We start from the raw sequence: 16,041 nt of genomic DNA, 5'->3' as shown, positions 1-16,041 counted from the left end.
GTGCTGTGTTTTGGCTCTGATGTGAGAACAGTGTTGGTAAACACGGATGTTTGTGGTTGTTGCTGGGTAATGTTTATACAGGGCTGGAGGGGCACAAGAGACTGGGAGGGGACACAACCAGGACAGCTGAGCTGAACCAGCCAAAGGGATATTCCATACTATATGGTGTCATGCAGAGTATATAAACTGGGAGAAGAAGAAGGAAGGGGGGGGACATCTGGCATTATGTCATTTGTTTTCTCAAGTAACCATTACGTGTGATGGAGCCTGGCTGTCCTGGAGATGGCTGGACATCTGCCTGCAATGGGAAGTGGTGAATAAATTCCTTGTGTTGCTCTGTTTGCGTGCACAGCTTTTGCTTTACCTATTAAGCTATCTTTATCTCAACCCACAAGTTTTTTCACTTTTACTCTTTCAATCCTCTCCTCCATCCCACTGAGTGGGAAGTGACTGAGCAGCTGCCTGGGGCTTGGTTGCTGGCCAGGGTTAAACCATAGTAGCTACCTTGTCAAATCTACACCTGTTGGGTATGGTAATCCACTAATCTGAGTAAAGTCCAAAGTCTAACTTCTCTATTTACTTCTTTTTGGGTTATAAGATTTTTTTAAAAGCAGATCAATAAACAATCTCAGTGTTTTCATTTTACTAAGCAATATAATATAGATGAGTATTAGTGTAGTAGTAAATCATTAATATAATCCTTAATCATAGTGACCATGTCCTACAGATGTGATTTAATGGAAAAAAGGCTGATGAAGTGTAAAGATGCATCAGGAGGGGTGTTCCCAACAGAAATGGGATAGTATATGACACCATTTTAAAAGATCAGAGTATGAAAGCATTTAGGATGCCATGTACATTTATAGTTGCAGTTGTGGCTATATTCTAACATGTCATTGGTTTTGATCACTATAAAACAAGAATAAAGAACCACATCATGTTTATATTTGGCTGAGGAGCCAGCGTGATGCAAGGAAACACACTGGCATCATGTTAGAGCTATGCTTTGTACCTGAACTGAGCCTGTGCCAGCACACTGAGCCTTTGATTGCTTTTTGGAATAAGAAAAGGATTAGTGTCTCCAGACTCACTGTTCCCAGGAATTGTAAGACTTCAACACTAACCGACCTGTATAACTGTAAAAACCAACAGTAATCTAGATTCAACCATCATGTGGTAGAGACAAAATTTTTTTAGAATAAGAGGACAGAACTTTCATGGAAAAAGATTGGTCCTGTAAGGGTGCTTCCATGTTGGTTTCAGTGGTAATGCTTCCTAATCACTAGAGAAATCAGTTTCAAGACAGCAGCCTTCAGAAGACCAGGAAAGAGAAAACCTCTAATTCTGTTTATATGGAATTTGATGGATTTATGAAAGGCTTTCCCTGCAGCGTGTTCCCTGATATCAGGGGAGCTGTCAGTGACTTGAAAGGTCATCTCAGGATCCTTAGGTGTGTATGTATTTGCCCAGGTTAGTGGTTATTAATTTTCATTGCTGTCAGTGTGAGAAGTTTGTAACTATATGTTCCTTTATTTCCTCACTTATAAACCCAGGATGATAATTCATCATGCCTGTATACTGAGTATTGAAAGTCAGTACCTATCACATGCAACTTTGGCAATGAACGGAAGCAGCTCTAGATGTTATGTCTTTTATAACTCTTCTGTTCTCATATAGGCACTACAGGATCCTCCAAAACTCTGATTTTCTGTGCATGCATACTGTTCATAATACTTGCACACAAGAGTGTAATCTTAAATATCTGGTGCTCTTATTAGGCATCTTTTCAAAAGATCTTGTTAGTAGGACACATTGGAAACCCCCCGAGTACCTACTTTCCAACTCTTGTTGTGTCACTTACGCTTAGCAAACAATTGCTCCCAGATGTGATCTATGGTCAGAAAAAGGGCTTTTGCAATTGCTTTTCATTTACTGAAGGCTCCTGTTGCCAACACCTATCAGTCTGTCTGGAAACTCCTACGGAGGAGAGACTGCTTATGTACTGATAGTGAAGGAAAACCTAAGGACTTTTGCACCAAGCACGTGTTCACCGGCACACACAGACTGATCTCTGCAGCAACAGCTCAGCCACAGCCTGTTTTGCAGTGCAGCCCATCTACTGTAAAGTCTTTTGTCCTAGGTGAGCCAAGTTGAGAAGGGATGATGCATTGTTGTTCTATGCCTTTATCACAACCAAATTGCAATCTAATTTGGGGGATGTTTGTTCAGGAGATAGCTTACATATGGCATTTTAACGGACACCTTGTGAATGGGACTGGCTTTCAGACAAACAATAGTGAAGCTGGATAAGGCACTAAGATAGGCATTCACTTTGCTGAGGAGCATGTGATTCTCCTTCTGAAGGAGAGTCTGACATGGCTTGATCTACTGGAGCAGTTTGGATCTAGTTCAAAAACTTTGTACTAAACAGGCTTTTGCATCATTCCTTATGGTACTTTCACGGTTGACAGCTAGGCAGGCTTTTCAGATATACAGATGCTGTTGTGAAGGATTGTTTTTATACCTGTGACTTGACATTTACATGACTTCCTTTTGTGAAGGCTGACAGCACTGCTTGCTGGAATGACAGCTGCTCTGCTCTGGCCTATAAGAAAGGCCAAACACACAATCACAGCATTTTGTCCTGCTAAAGCTTTGCCAGCCATTTCTCTATGACCATCTGAAAACCTTTATGCTGGAATTTTCTTTGGATTAAGAAAAAAAGAAATAAAAGTAATCAGAGCTCATTTTGCTGTTTGTTAGGAAAACTAAGATATATGGGAAAGGTGCTGGTAGGGAGCTGAAATATAGCTAACTTAAAGCAGAATGAGGACAGGGCTTCAAAGGGAAGGCATGAATATAATTTTAGGTGAAATTTAGCTTAGTACTTGCTACAAATGGACCTCTAACTGTGTGTACTAAGTGAAGTCCTGACTTCATTGAAGATAAAGGCAGTATTCTGATTGATTCAATGAGGCCAGGGTTTCACCTGTGGCTGGTATGATCTAATAGGTCATTGCTAATTAAGAGCATATGTGGCTTCAATTCTTGTTTGTGGAATTAAGTAACTGAGCCCCAGTCACTGTGGGAATGGGGAAGGAAGTGGTCTCTGAAAGAGTGGTCTGGAGAAGCTGTGCTGTGGATTACTATACCCTGGTACAGCTTGAGGTATGGAAAAGTTTTTAGCATAGTGGCCAGTATAAATCCTACAAGATAAAAGTAAACGAAAATGTAGTGAGCCCAAGAGAGACAGTTCATCAGGACAAAAAAAGATGCGAAAAAAACCCCAAACCAACAAAAAACTGAACAGAGAAACCTGATACAGCCACAGACATTACTGGATTTGAGGGCACCGAACCTGAAGAGGACTAAGAGATGAAAGCTCTTGCATCGCTCCCCAGCAATATATTGTGTGCACAATAACATGTAGATTGTAGGAAATCACTGTCTATTTTCTGTGATGAAAAAATCTTTCATTACAAGTAGATCTGGTAATATTTGTATTTCAGTTCCAGGGCTCTTGTTGGCTGCTGAGGTGTTCTCCTGCCTGTCTGTGCCCTCCTGCCTTTTTTCTAGAAAAACTTGTGAGCAAGGAAATGCACTTGGTCCCAAAGATCATGGACCTGTTCAGGTGGGTCCAGGGGAGGGCCACAAACACCGTCAGAGCCTTGCAACGCCTCTCCTACGAGGAAAGGCTCAGAGAGATGGGCTTCTTCAGCCTGCAGCAGGGAAGGCCCCGCGGAGACCTTACTGCGGCCTTTCAGCACTTCCAGGGGGCTCACAAGAAAGACGGCCGACGACTTGGTCAAAGGGCCTGCAGCCACACCACAGCGGGGACCGGCTTCACACCAAACGAGGGGTGGCTCACGCTCCGTACGAGGAAGGCAGCGCGCTGCAACCAGCAGGGAGGCAAAACGCTGCAACACGTTGCCCACAGAGGTGGGACGCGCCCCGTCCCTGGAAACCTCCCAGGTCAGCCTGGACGGGGCTCTCAGAACCTCCTCGACTTGAGACGGCCCTGCCCCTTGCTGGCGGGTTGGGCCCGGCGACCTCCGAGGGTCCCTCCCAGCCCAACCCGACCCATTCGATGATTCTGTGATCTCAAAACTATAAATGAATATGCTCTCTGGAAAGGAAAGCAGCTGTTTCTTATTAACATGCGCTGGATCCCAGCGGTGTCATTAACATGCTGATGCATCTAACATAAGCCTCACAATGCCAGATTTCATAATTGGGCCATGAAATCTCACTCTAGGCTTGAATATGGCTTTCAAGGTCTGTATTAGAATAGGATATTTTTCTTGCTTTTTGAAGGAGGGGAAAAATGTTAAGCTTAGTTTTACAAATGTTAGCTTAAAATTATGCTGATTTTTTTTCAAGAACTTTGTGTTTCAATATGATAGGCTTTAGATTTTTAACAGCGTGTTTTTAAGGTTGCTGATCTGCTGACATGAGCAGGTTGCTTTTGTTCCAAGGAATGGAAGGGTGGTGGCATTCAGGGATAAGAGATTGCCCTGAAATTCGTGCTGTGGTTCTCCTCCTTGCCCGCCACACTCTTACCTCCCTTCCAGGTCTACGCAGCTATGCTGTAGAGTTGCACACCCTACGCAAAGCAGTAGTGAGTGCACCCATCTCCTTTGTCTTTTCCACGTGCTGCTGTGCTGGCTTGTACATCTTGACATGTTTCTCCCTAGCTCCACTGGAAAGAAGGGGCAGAACTTGTCCCCTCAGGAGAGGACTCCAGGTTGTGGATGGAATTGTGCTAAGAAGAGGCCGTAAGTTCGACCTCTTGTCAGGGTTTTCCTCATGATTAGCTCTGAGCACACGCAGACGGTGTATGCACTAACTTCAGGTGTCTCCTTTTCTCAGTCAGGTATTTGGGAGTCGGTTCCAGTTCTCTTACACCTCTGCCTACCAGTTTGCTGTCCAGGGGCTCAGCTTCTTTAGTCTGTTAGTTTCTTATCTTTGCCTTCCAGATTAGGGTATTCACACACACTTGACACATTGTTGGAAAAAAAAATCTTGGAAAGTCTGAGGCACTTGATAGTTGTGGAAGTCGGGGTTTACAAACAGCAACATGGTACGCTTGAGAGGACTGAAAAATCTGTGGTTTTTCAGGAGACCACTATTGTTGCTTCCTAGGTCCACTCGTTCCAACTCTACAGTCCTTCTTTTCTCCCCCTAAATATTTTTTATTTTCTCTGCAGACAACTGACTTCCCAGGCAGTCTCACTTTGGAACTGATGCTTTTCAAAAGTGTGGTTTGATAACTTGTTTTAAAGTGATATAAATTTAGACCCCTGCTGAAAGGAAGATCTCATGATACATTGACACCACCTTCTTTGTCCCAGCACATGTGATACTGCTGCTTTGTACCGAGCTGTCTCTGGAAGCTGATCTGGCTGAAAGCTCCCAGCCAAAGTGGCGGAGGGGAAGCAATTTTCAGCCTGTTTGTCAGACTGCATCTGAAATGGCAATAGAGGTTCCAGCTACAAAAACGTATTGCTTGGGTTGTCTACTTATCACCAGTTTTGCATCATTAAGTGTTATGCATTCTTGGCCTGATATAGTTGCAGCAGATTGCACACATGAACTGTTAATTATTTTATTTTTAAAACAGAAATTGTGGAACAGGAAAATAACATTCCAACATGTTTGCTTTCAGAGCTAACCTACCATGGCAATCTGTTAGTTTGATAATAGTTAAATTCCCAAGCCCTTGCCTCAACAGGGTGCAGTAGGGTACCATTAAGGCAGCCATCTGTTGAACATATATACTGGAGGCATGAATTGCCTCACATTTTTGGTTTCTGACTGGTTATAATGTAGTCAGGTTCTCTGGATGCCACTGATCTGCAGTGAAAAACGCATGGAAAGATCAGAGTTCGGTGAAAGGTGAGCATCCAAATTTGGGACCGATGACTGGGAACCCGTCAGGTGAGTGCTAGGTGTGGAGCACAGAAGATATGAAACCTCATGGATGTACACATGTTGATAGTAAATGCTACTCTGTGGCAAACTGCTTAGTGATTCAGTAGATCTGTAAAACTCCATTTGCAGACCAAGGCTACCATTATGTTGGATTGATTCATCAGGATGCGCAGCTAAAAGAAGTTGAATTATATCAGAGTTTTCTTGCTTTAATTTAAAAATGAATTTAGTTGCCTCTAAATGGACATTTGTTTTAGTATCTTGAAGAACTGACTTTCCTCTATTAAAGCAGAATAATGTATCTATATGGTGCCCTAACTTGAACAGTACATAAAGATTAGTAAATAAGACCCCATTAAAAATACTTATAATGTAAGTAACATGGGTCCCAATAGCCTTTCTAATGTCCATTAATGCTTATTCTGAGGATCAGAGCTCATTTTACTGAGCCATTTAGTCAAACCGTGTGATTATTTAGAAAGTTAATTCATGCATACTAAAATCTAGCTTAAGTAATGCAGAGGGTAGGAGGTAAAACTCTATGGAGACGATAGTCCTTTTTGTTATTTAATGATCAGCCATAATTAACTTGCAAATTTGAAATAATTAGAACAAATTAAAGGTATTTAACTTTGCCTCCCTAAAGAAAAATTCAAATTGCACCAAATGCAGCTTTAAATTATTCAAGTCTCAGAGGTCTGTGCTGGGTTTTTTTACAACGCCTTTTCTATGATGAGAATACCAATCTGCTTTTTGTCAGAAAGCATCCTATCAAGTAATTGTTCTTTGTGTCTAATAAATGACAGCTATTCTTCTTTGTAAAAGTATTTCAGTCTCTGAAGACTACATCAGCATTTCCATGGCATTTTAATTCAATAAAACAAAAGGTTAATGTTTTTCTACTTTTTAAGGAATGCAAATACTAGCAGTATTCAATGGGTCCTTTATGACATTTAAAATTTGCCATTCACACTCAGCAGGGATATCGCGATACGAGGCTCAGGCGAAATGGAAAAAACGTTCAAGGTGTGTTTTCCTTTGTTGGTAATGTACTTTGATATTGATAAGGAGGCAGCAGTGCTGAGAATCACTTCGTTTTGCGGTGATGCTACTCTACAACTCCTGCCTTAGTATGTAGGTTAGGTAAGTTATTAAGGTCTTTATTTAGACAGTCATCTTTGTTGTGTAGTTTCAGGGAATAGCACAAGAAATTCATTGGATATTGTGGTGCCCTGCAGGAAGTCCTACTAACTACGCTGCATTTGAGTGATACGATGGATTGCTGGATTTGAAAATAGGGAAGGACCTGTTTTGTCACTTAATCTCTCTAGGCATATGTAACTGATCCCTTTGGACCATATGTTACTTCTAAATTTTCCAGGTTGCAATAGTGACATAATTCATTTTACTAATTATTCCACAGGTGAATGAATACCTAAGTTCTGAAATAGATATCCCCCACCACCACCTCCCCTTATGTTTTATTTGTTTAATTTTCATACATTGTTAATTATTGAATTTTTGTATCTCTCTGCATAATTCCTTTCCCTCTTTGGTGTGCACACCTCTCAGATTAAGTGTTTGTCATTTTAACATTGGACTCCCATCCTTACTTAAGCAAAAATTTAGTGTGAGCTTTCTTTTATTAAATACTAAAGAACCTGGCTCTAATTAATTGTTTAGTGAGCTCTAAATACAAATACACTTGCTATTCTTATTTCCCCATAAATTAGCTTCTTTAACTTCTTATTGGTGTCTCTTTCTGTTAGAATTACCTTTACCATAGCATTATTTAAACCAAAACTCGGTATTCTAGAGGTAACCAACCATGTAAAAGGTACTGCAGTGAACTAGTCAAGTAATCGCCTCTTCATCTGCAAGCCAAAGGTAACTGTCCTCACAGAAGAAATGAAGGTTGTAATTAAATGTACTTTACAAACTCTGAAAGCATCCCAATAATGACAGCCTCAGTGTTTTTCAGTGCTGTTAATCATGCAAGTACAGGCAAATGGAATCTCAAGTCCTGTATTATCAGAGGAATCTGGTCAAGTGGTACACCTTCAAGCCTCTTTAAACAGTTATTAGGATCCGATCCCACCTCTTGCTGTACTCTGGGTTGCAGGAATTAGTAGGCTAATAATTTCATATAATTCAAATAAGATACTAATTTAGTCCACCATAAATTTTAATAGCACTTTGCAATATTATTAGTGACCACAAAGTCTGAAGGCCTGAAGTAAACGGATGTTATTCAAAGAAGTGCTATCCAGCACTTCAGCCAGTTATTACAGGTCATAAGCCATTATATAGTGTTCTGTATTAATAATACAAGAGTCATACTAATTGTCCAACAGGCACAGTGGGCCCTATTAAACAATGGCTTATGCAGCACATTGATGTAGAACTTTTAATTTAGCTATCATTTTCTGATGGGAATGTCAGGTAGCTGCTTTTTTCTCAAATTGCAGTAGCTTCCGTAGTGTAAGCTTTCAAATGAGCAATTCTTGTGAGTCAGCCTCCATAAAGCTGTATTTCAAATAACAGAAACTCAGTGGTAGCCCTTGTAAAGTTGGTGTTTAAACAGGAGAAAGATGTGTTTAATCTTCTGTTAACTTAGGAAAGCTATATTCACTCTCAGGATTGAAAATGTAGCCATATAATCTTGGTATGAATTGTATTCCTTCATGTGGATAAACCAAAGATTTTTTAAATGGTTTTGATTGCTTTTTAGAACAGTGATGAGACTAATGACGTATACATGTGGGGAATCTCATTTACAGCAGTAGTTGTTTCCAGACAGCAGAATTTGAAAGTGGTAGGTTGTCTTTACTGAGAGAAAGATGGTTCTCCGTAGCCTCCTTTCTTTCCAAAATGTATTGTGATTGCCTGTGTCTGCAGAGACTGAAGCCATGCTTGTTCGATGTCACCAGATTTGCATCCTGGCTGTATCTGTGCAGTGTTTATGATCTTATGCTGAAGTCCATCTTGAACTAAAATGGTTCTGGTTAGCTTTCTCTTTTCTTGATCTACTCAAACTGCTGCATTTGCTGCACCAGATACTGTCCCACCAGTTTGCTCATACATTCTTTATTCTGCTTACAAGTACCTCTGTTCATTCATCTCACCTCTTTTGTCTCAGCTCCTCTTATCCCTTTTCTTCTCGAATCAACGTATCACCACCCCTGCAGGTATTTAAAAGTTGTGCAGATGTGGTGCTTAGGGACATGGTTTAGTGGTGGGCTTGGCAGCGTTAGGTTAACAGTTGGCATTGATGATCTTAAAGGTCCTTCCCAAACTAAACAATTCTATGATTCTATGGTCTGCTTTCCTTCTGCAAACCACGACTCCCATTTTCTCTTCACATAATCTTCTCTGTTTCCCCTGTCCTAGCAAAGTGAGAATTTTTTAAATTACTCTTTGTTCCACTGTGCTGGACAAAGTACTTTGTGTATCTTCATTCCACTTATCCTGTCCTACCTAACCACTCAGGAAATTCAGGACCTAATGCTTTAGGGAATGTGCCAAATGCCAGACAACTCCAAATATAATTGTCAGAGTGCTGCCAGCTGCTGATAACCAAAGACTCGTGATAAAGTAGGTTGGTAACTCTTCAATCCTTAGGCATCCTGCTTTCAGACATTGAAAATGGATTCAACAAAAGCTCAACCGACAGCCTGGCAGTTATGCTTTGGAGAGTGAAAGTGGGGAAGAGGGCTGGGTGCAGTGTTGAAAGGGCTGAATGCATCATGTAATAGCACAATCTTTCTTTCCTCCCAGTGTACCGGTGTTGAAACATAAAGATTATTTTCCAAGGACATCTCCAGTGAGCAAAACCTCCAGAACACCAGGGAGCAGTTGTGGAAGCAGTTCTGGGAAGAAAATAGTTGGTCTTGGTGGAGACGTGGAAGATGGGCAAACCCTTCTGATGCAAACCAAGAGGGAAGGCACCAAGTCAAGGAAAGGTAAGGGGAAGCATACTACGTTGCAGGGCCATGAGTGTGCTAATGGCATTTAGAAATTGTATGTGTGTTCAAGAGCGTATCAGTAAAATGCAGTATTAGAGGGAGAGGACTGCAGTTGCTTAAAGCAACCCAAGGGAAGGTAGCTACATTTAAAATAATAGAAAGCATAGAAAACCTTGTAAATAACAAGTGATCTTCTTGGCTGGTGTTCCTGATGGAAGGCAAAAAATAGCCCTTTAATCTCAAAAAGCTACTTCAACAATTCTTTTTCCTTTCCCAGCAAGCAGAGAGAATAAGTGCAGTGGGGCTTGCTTTTGAAATGTAATCTTCTTCACATTCTTCTCCTCCCCAGGTAATGGCTCCACCATCACAACCTGGTATTTTGCCACACAGGGATGTCTGTATGGCTAGAATCTACTAGCTGAGTAGCTCCACTTAAGGAGCAGAGAAGCAGTCTTTCTTAGGAAGAGAAAGGGTTGGGAACAAAAGCAGCTTGGATGTTTCACTGCTGAACCTTGAACATAATCCTTGGTTCAATTATGAGCTAGCTTTTTTTTTTATTTTAACTTGTCAGCCAGTTTGCCGTATATGTCAGCATAAAAATAAAGAAAATGGCAAAACGAGAAGAAATGTGGTGCAGTTTTCAAAGGAACAAATAACTTGTGTTATTGGTTAAGACTGTACCAACATTAAAAAGCAGTCCCTGTGCAGAAACTTTCAAAAGGGTATCATCAGCCTGGACCCGAAGAGTGGCTGAGGTTAATCTTTTCCAAGGCACAGCTACAAAAGTTGGAAGCCTGTAAAGGGCTTGTGTCCAAAAAAATCAATTTCTAATTTGAAACAAAATCATTTTTGACTAACAGGGGTTCAGGACCCATTACTTTTGCTGTATAGTCTGCTGACATTTCACACTTTCTGTTGTGCACAATGAATCCTAATAGTCATTTTATAACATTGCTACACCAATCAATTTAAGCAAGAGAAAGCCGTTACAATTCTGCAAAGTTTCAGGGGCAATTTTCACTGATGGTTTTCTTTTACCTTTTTTTCAGCTATCATTATTTTTTTCTTCTCTTTCCTTCTTCCTTCTCCCCCCTCCTTCCATATACTGTAGTGATGAAATTGAGATTTTTCGCAGTTGGATGATGGGTTTTGTGCCTTGTGTAGGGATAGTCCCCAAAAAGTAATTTATTTTCCATAGATTCAGGGGAAAAAATCCAACCTGTCCTCTTCTTCATTCATTCATTTTATTTTGTAGTACTTAAGAGATGTTACAAGCTGTGCTTGGCTATTGCACATAGCAAAGAAGCTGCAACCTATGCTGATTTAGTGATTGTAGTGGTCAGCATAATGTCTGAAGATGGGGTATCTTTTGCAAGCACTTACTGGGATTGCTAGCTTTGAAAATGTAGAGCTGCATGGCAAAATTTAACTTATAAACATTGGTACTTGCTGTGGTACCAGATAAAATTCAGAGAAATGCTTTCAAGCTGTGGAACAACCTCAGGTCTATTACTAATTTGAATGACTTGTTTATCGCAAGGCAAATTACCTAGCACTAATCACTGAAGCTGAAGTCTTCTTTATTTAGTACCTTTTTAATTGGCTGCCCTCTGTTATATGTTTGGACTCCTTTAACAAGCATAAATACATACTTGTAAAGCGTTTTTTCCATCTTTGGGGATCGCCAGGCCACAATGTCAAGTTTCTTATTTCTAGTTAGCTCCGGACTTGGTCATCTCTGTCCTTGCTTCCGCTGGATCTTTCCGTCTGTTGCTGACCTGGGATTTCTGCTTCAGAATTTAGTTTATTAGGAGGCAATTATGTAACATCTCACAAAAATAAAATGAGGGATGCTAACATTGTTTTCTGTGGTAAAATCTGTGAAAATACAGTACTTGCCTTACTGCATCAGAGTGCTGAGCTAGCAAGCCTGGTGGTCTGTCTTGGACAGTGGTCAGTATCTGTTGCGTCAGTATGTAGTGAACTCTGCTGCAGTGCACGAGATGACATCCTGAAGTGTGAAACTATGTCATATAGCTGCGAACCTTAATGTGGCCTTTTGGTCAGAAAACTGCAGTGCTGAAAACTGTGTATGGAAACATGTCCACTGAAAACTTCCTGACAGTCAGGTGTTAACCTGTTTCTACAGAGGTCTATTTTTCTCATGCCTTGATCTGTGTTGTCTATTTAAATAGTATGTTCAGGATGGGGATTCTCTCCAAGCACACCTAGTGGTGCCAGTGCTGATGTGAGTCTCTGGGGTCACAGTATTATCTCTGGTATTATATGGGTGTATCTGCAGGATGGTTCAACTCATGACAGTATCTCTCCACAGAAACATAGGCAGTTTTACCAGATTTTGGTGGTGCCCTGTTCAACAGCCTTTGTCATCTTAGATTTGTTTTGTTTTGTTTTGTTTGGGAAGATAAAGTGATGAATCAGGAAAACATTCCCATGCTGGAATGGTGGAAGGCTTTACTGCCCACAGGGCTGCTCACTGACTGTGAGTGCAGTGTATTTGGAAAGGGTAATTTCCTAATAAACCCACTTTTCATTTCTCCTCGCAGGTGTTTATTAATGGGGAGAAGAGCATTGTTAACCTGGTCCCAACAGCTTGTGGAGTGAAAGGGGCTCCTCTGCTCTCTTTTCAGGGTAGGAGCTTACTGGAACAGCTTAGGCAATCAGCTTTTACTCTGTCACTGTTGCTTTTTGTCTCCAACTTCTGTTTGCTCCTTAATTTTTATTCCTGTGCTTTAGCAGGTGTTTGTGTCTTGTAGCCAAACTTTTTTAGTTTTACCAGCAAAACTTTAAGCAGACGAAGCAATCCTCAATGCTTTGATCTTTTCAGCAGTAAATTGTTTTTATTGGGTGTCACCAGCAGCTATGTCAATTTGTACTAAAATCTAACAACTTGTCTAGTTAAAAAGCACTGGAGTACAGAAATGTGTTTCTCTTCCTTTCTGCCTTGGAAAATTTTGCTTTGGGGCTGGGAAACTAAACTAGATTTTATCCACTGCATTCTGCAATATTGGGCACTTTACTTCTCTACATTTCTGTTTAAAGTCCTCCTATTCCCACCCTTCCTGAAACATCTCTGCATTGAAGCAAAGAAATAACTGTTTTTCCCTTTTGTATCTCTTCGGGGGCCATAGCATCTGCATAATATTGTATAGCACACATAGCTTTCATTTCCATATGTAACAGAAAAAGGCAGGGAAGGCAAATTATTTTAGCTCATAGAATCTGTACTTTTCTACGGGCTGATTTTTCTGTGTAGTGTTTGGTTTTCTAATGTAGCTTCTTAGGGATTCAGGATCTGGAACTTCTTCCCTTGAGGGCAGACTCTTCCCTACAATCGAATAGAGCAATTAGTTAATATTAGTGAAGCACTTTGAAGATGTGAAGTACTATATAAATGTTAAGTATTATGAATATTAGTATTATTCAATTCATAAAGGTTTCTTTCATGATTATCAACCTAGATTTCCCTTTGCGTGCTTTCATCCCATTACTGCTTGAACCAGCATCAGCTGTATTTGTTCATCCTTAGTGTTTACACTTTCAAAATGTAGACTGCTGTATTTCCCCACTTTCTTCATGTTTTAGTTGTCTGTTTCTCAAACAGAAATATACAGCTATTTGAATTTTCTCAAATGAGTCCTTAATCTGCTTTACATCATTCTTATACCGAGTTAACTAAATTGAAAATAGTATTCTTAACATTACCATTTAGAAGGCATCTATAATTGCTTTGAGGGTAGCTTGCCTTGAAAGCTTGCATCTAGTTTGTTCTTTGCTATTCTTCGCTACTACAGGTTCTCTGCATTGGTGTCAGGATGTATATTATCCCACTATATATGAGCATTTGTTGTTTGTTGGTTTTTTGGTTGTTTTTTTTTTACAAAGGTGAATGTGTCTATTCTTTTTCCATTTTTCTTGCTTCTGTAGATCATCTGCAAGGTCTCCAGTCTCATACTGTCTTCCAACACCTGCAAATCTAATTAATTTGCTGTCATTTGTATCACCCCAGTTCTCTATGACTTTTCATAAATAATTACCAGTCACTTCATAAATTCATTAACTAATTCCCTTTAGCCCTGAAATATATATCCTTCAGACTAAAGAATTTGTATCTTTTTTTTTTTTTTATCCCCCTGATAATTTCTTTTCATCAGCTTTATATAGGCAGGTATTATACATCAACCTGTTCTTCATTATCTCCTGCTTGCCAATATTCCTTTTCTTTATTTTTTGCATAGTATATTTAAAAATTATTAGTATCTTGGCCATTTTAAGATAGTTATTGATTTAGTTGTCTTCATTTGTTCATAGACCTGCTTGCTCTTTGGTGTTTCTTTTCTGTCCATCAACCTGCATGCCTTTTTCAAGATGCATTTTTAAATATTATTTCATTTAGATACGCACTTATTGAGGATTTCTTGCTAGCCCTGTTTTATGTCTGTGCAGCGTAACAGCCTCAGTATATTCCTACTTAGTTCTATTTCTTGTTTTCCATTTTTAGCCTTGGTAATATTTTCAAACTTGGGTCTTTGAACAGTCCCCTTGAGGCTGTATTGGCCACTTCAGAGTCCATACATTCTCTTTTTCAAAGAAATACATCTACTTTGCTATGAATGTAGTATGTTGACAGTGTGCCAGCCTTTTCTGGTATTAGGAATTGAAAATATTCTCCCGTGCTCACCAGGTTTTTATTACTTTGGTATTAGTTTCTTAAAATCCAGCTGCCTCATTCCACTGTCACGTGAAATGATTTCTAAATATCTCTTACTCAATCATAAAGCCAAAAGCCTAAGCAAGAGGCTTCCAGTCTTTATATGCATACCCACTCTTCTGATCATGGATTGGCACATTATCAAGTTACCAGGGACACACAGTCAACATATATCCCTGTGATATTTCTAAGAGTTCCTTCACTGGTAATTAACTCTTTGTCAGGTGAGATTTTTTTCATTGCATGGTAGTGAAGCACAATGCATTATAGCAGGGTGATAAGAACCCTGGTTGTTTGTTTTTATGTTTGGGGTTTTTTTTTGCCTCCGTAGAATATGCCTTAAAACATGTGGGTTTATTATATTGTATATACTTGTATACATCTTAAATCAGTGCAGTATTTTAAATAGTCTTAATCCCTTGAACACCTGTAAATTTTGCACTGAAGCTGGAATTACAGCCTTCTTGTGTTTCTTCATGTTTCAGCATGGATGGTAGGTAATGTTGCTGTTCACAGAGCTAGAAATATTTAGGCATGACAGAATTACTTAAAGAGCTAACACTGATTTGGCTTTACTGAGACCTGTAGTTTTCCCTGTACTTACTGTTTAGTTAAGTGATGCTGGTTGGACAGAACTAATTGGTCAAGGTTAAAAAAGTCCAGACCCACAGACTTTTGTGTTGTAGACGAGATTACTCCTAATTTGCATATTCCATTTAGCTCAGACTACCTGTATGCAAGTTGTCTAACTAAATCCTATCTGTAAAATCCAGTTCTCAGGTGGGTGGGTGAAAAGTGGAAGACAGGTGGAAAATTGGCTGGACCACCAGCCTCAAAGCGTTGTCATCTGTCCAGCTATAGCAGCCAGTTGCTAGCTGTTAACTGCTTAACATTAACAGCCTGGACAGCAGGACAGGATGCACCTTCAACACGTTTGCAGACAACATCAGCTGGGGAAGCAGTCAATATGCTGGAGTCAAGGGACCCTAACAGGTTGGGAAAAAGGTTTGACAGAAACCTCTTTAGGTTCAACAAAGGGCAACGGCAGTTCCTTTACCTGGCTTGGTTAACCTCATTAACCTTGGTTAACAGAACCAATAGGACAACCTTGAAAACAGTTTCACCAGAAAAGAACTGAGTGTTCTGCTGAACAGTAGGCTGAATACGAGTCAGCAATGTGCCTGTGTGATAGGGTAACTAAACCTCATGCTGCGCTATAATAGCAAGAGTGTGGTCATCAGGCTGATGAAGTGACACTTTCGCTCTGATCAGCTATGGTGAGACTGTATCTGTAGAGTGCTGTGTCTGGTCTGGGGCTTCACAGGGGAAAAGGAACGCTGACAAACCATAGGAAGTCCAGCAGAGATCAACCAGGGCAGGCAGGCAGCTGGTGCATATGACGTACTGGGGGAG

The 16,041-nt window shown here is 40.2% G+C and overlaps 1 protein-coding gene across 3 annotated transcripts in view; it reads left to right on the top strand.

Annotated features, from left to right (window-relative positions):
* Nucleotides 1-16,041, top strand: part of KIAA1328 — a gene marked incomplete at its 5' end in the record, with an annotated part of 180,754 nt that overhangs the window by 133,578 nt on the left and 31,135 nt on the right. For all 3 annotated transcript variants that reach the window (XM_080371387.1, XM_080371388.1, XM_080371389.1), the window contains one exon: nucleotides 9,709-9,893. In XM_080371387.1, the coding sequence (XP_080227513.1) occupies nucleotides 9,709-9,893 (185 nt within the window). The remainder of the gene's footprint in view (nucleotides 1-9,708; nucleotides 9,894-16,041) is intronic.

Source organism: Falco punctatus, assembly GCF_963210335.1.
Source record: "Falco punctatus genome assembly, chromosome: Z".
Taxonomy (NCBI): Eukaryota; Metazoa; Chordata; class Aves; order Falconiformes; family Falconidae; genus Falco; species Falco punctatus.
The sequence above is the reverse complement of the archived record's forward strand: the minus strand, read 5'-3'. Positions and strand labels throughout refer to the sequence as shown.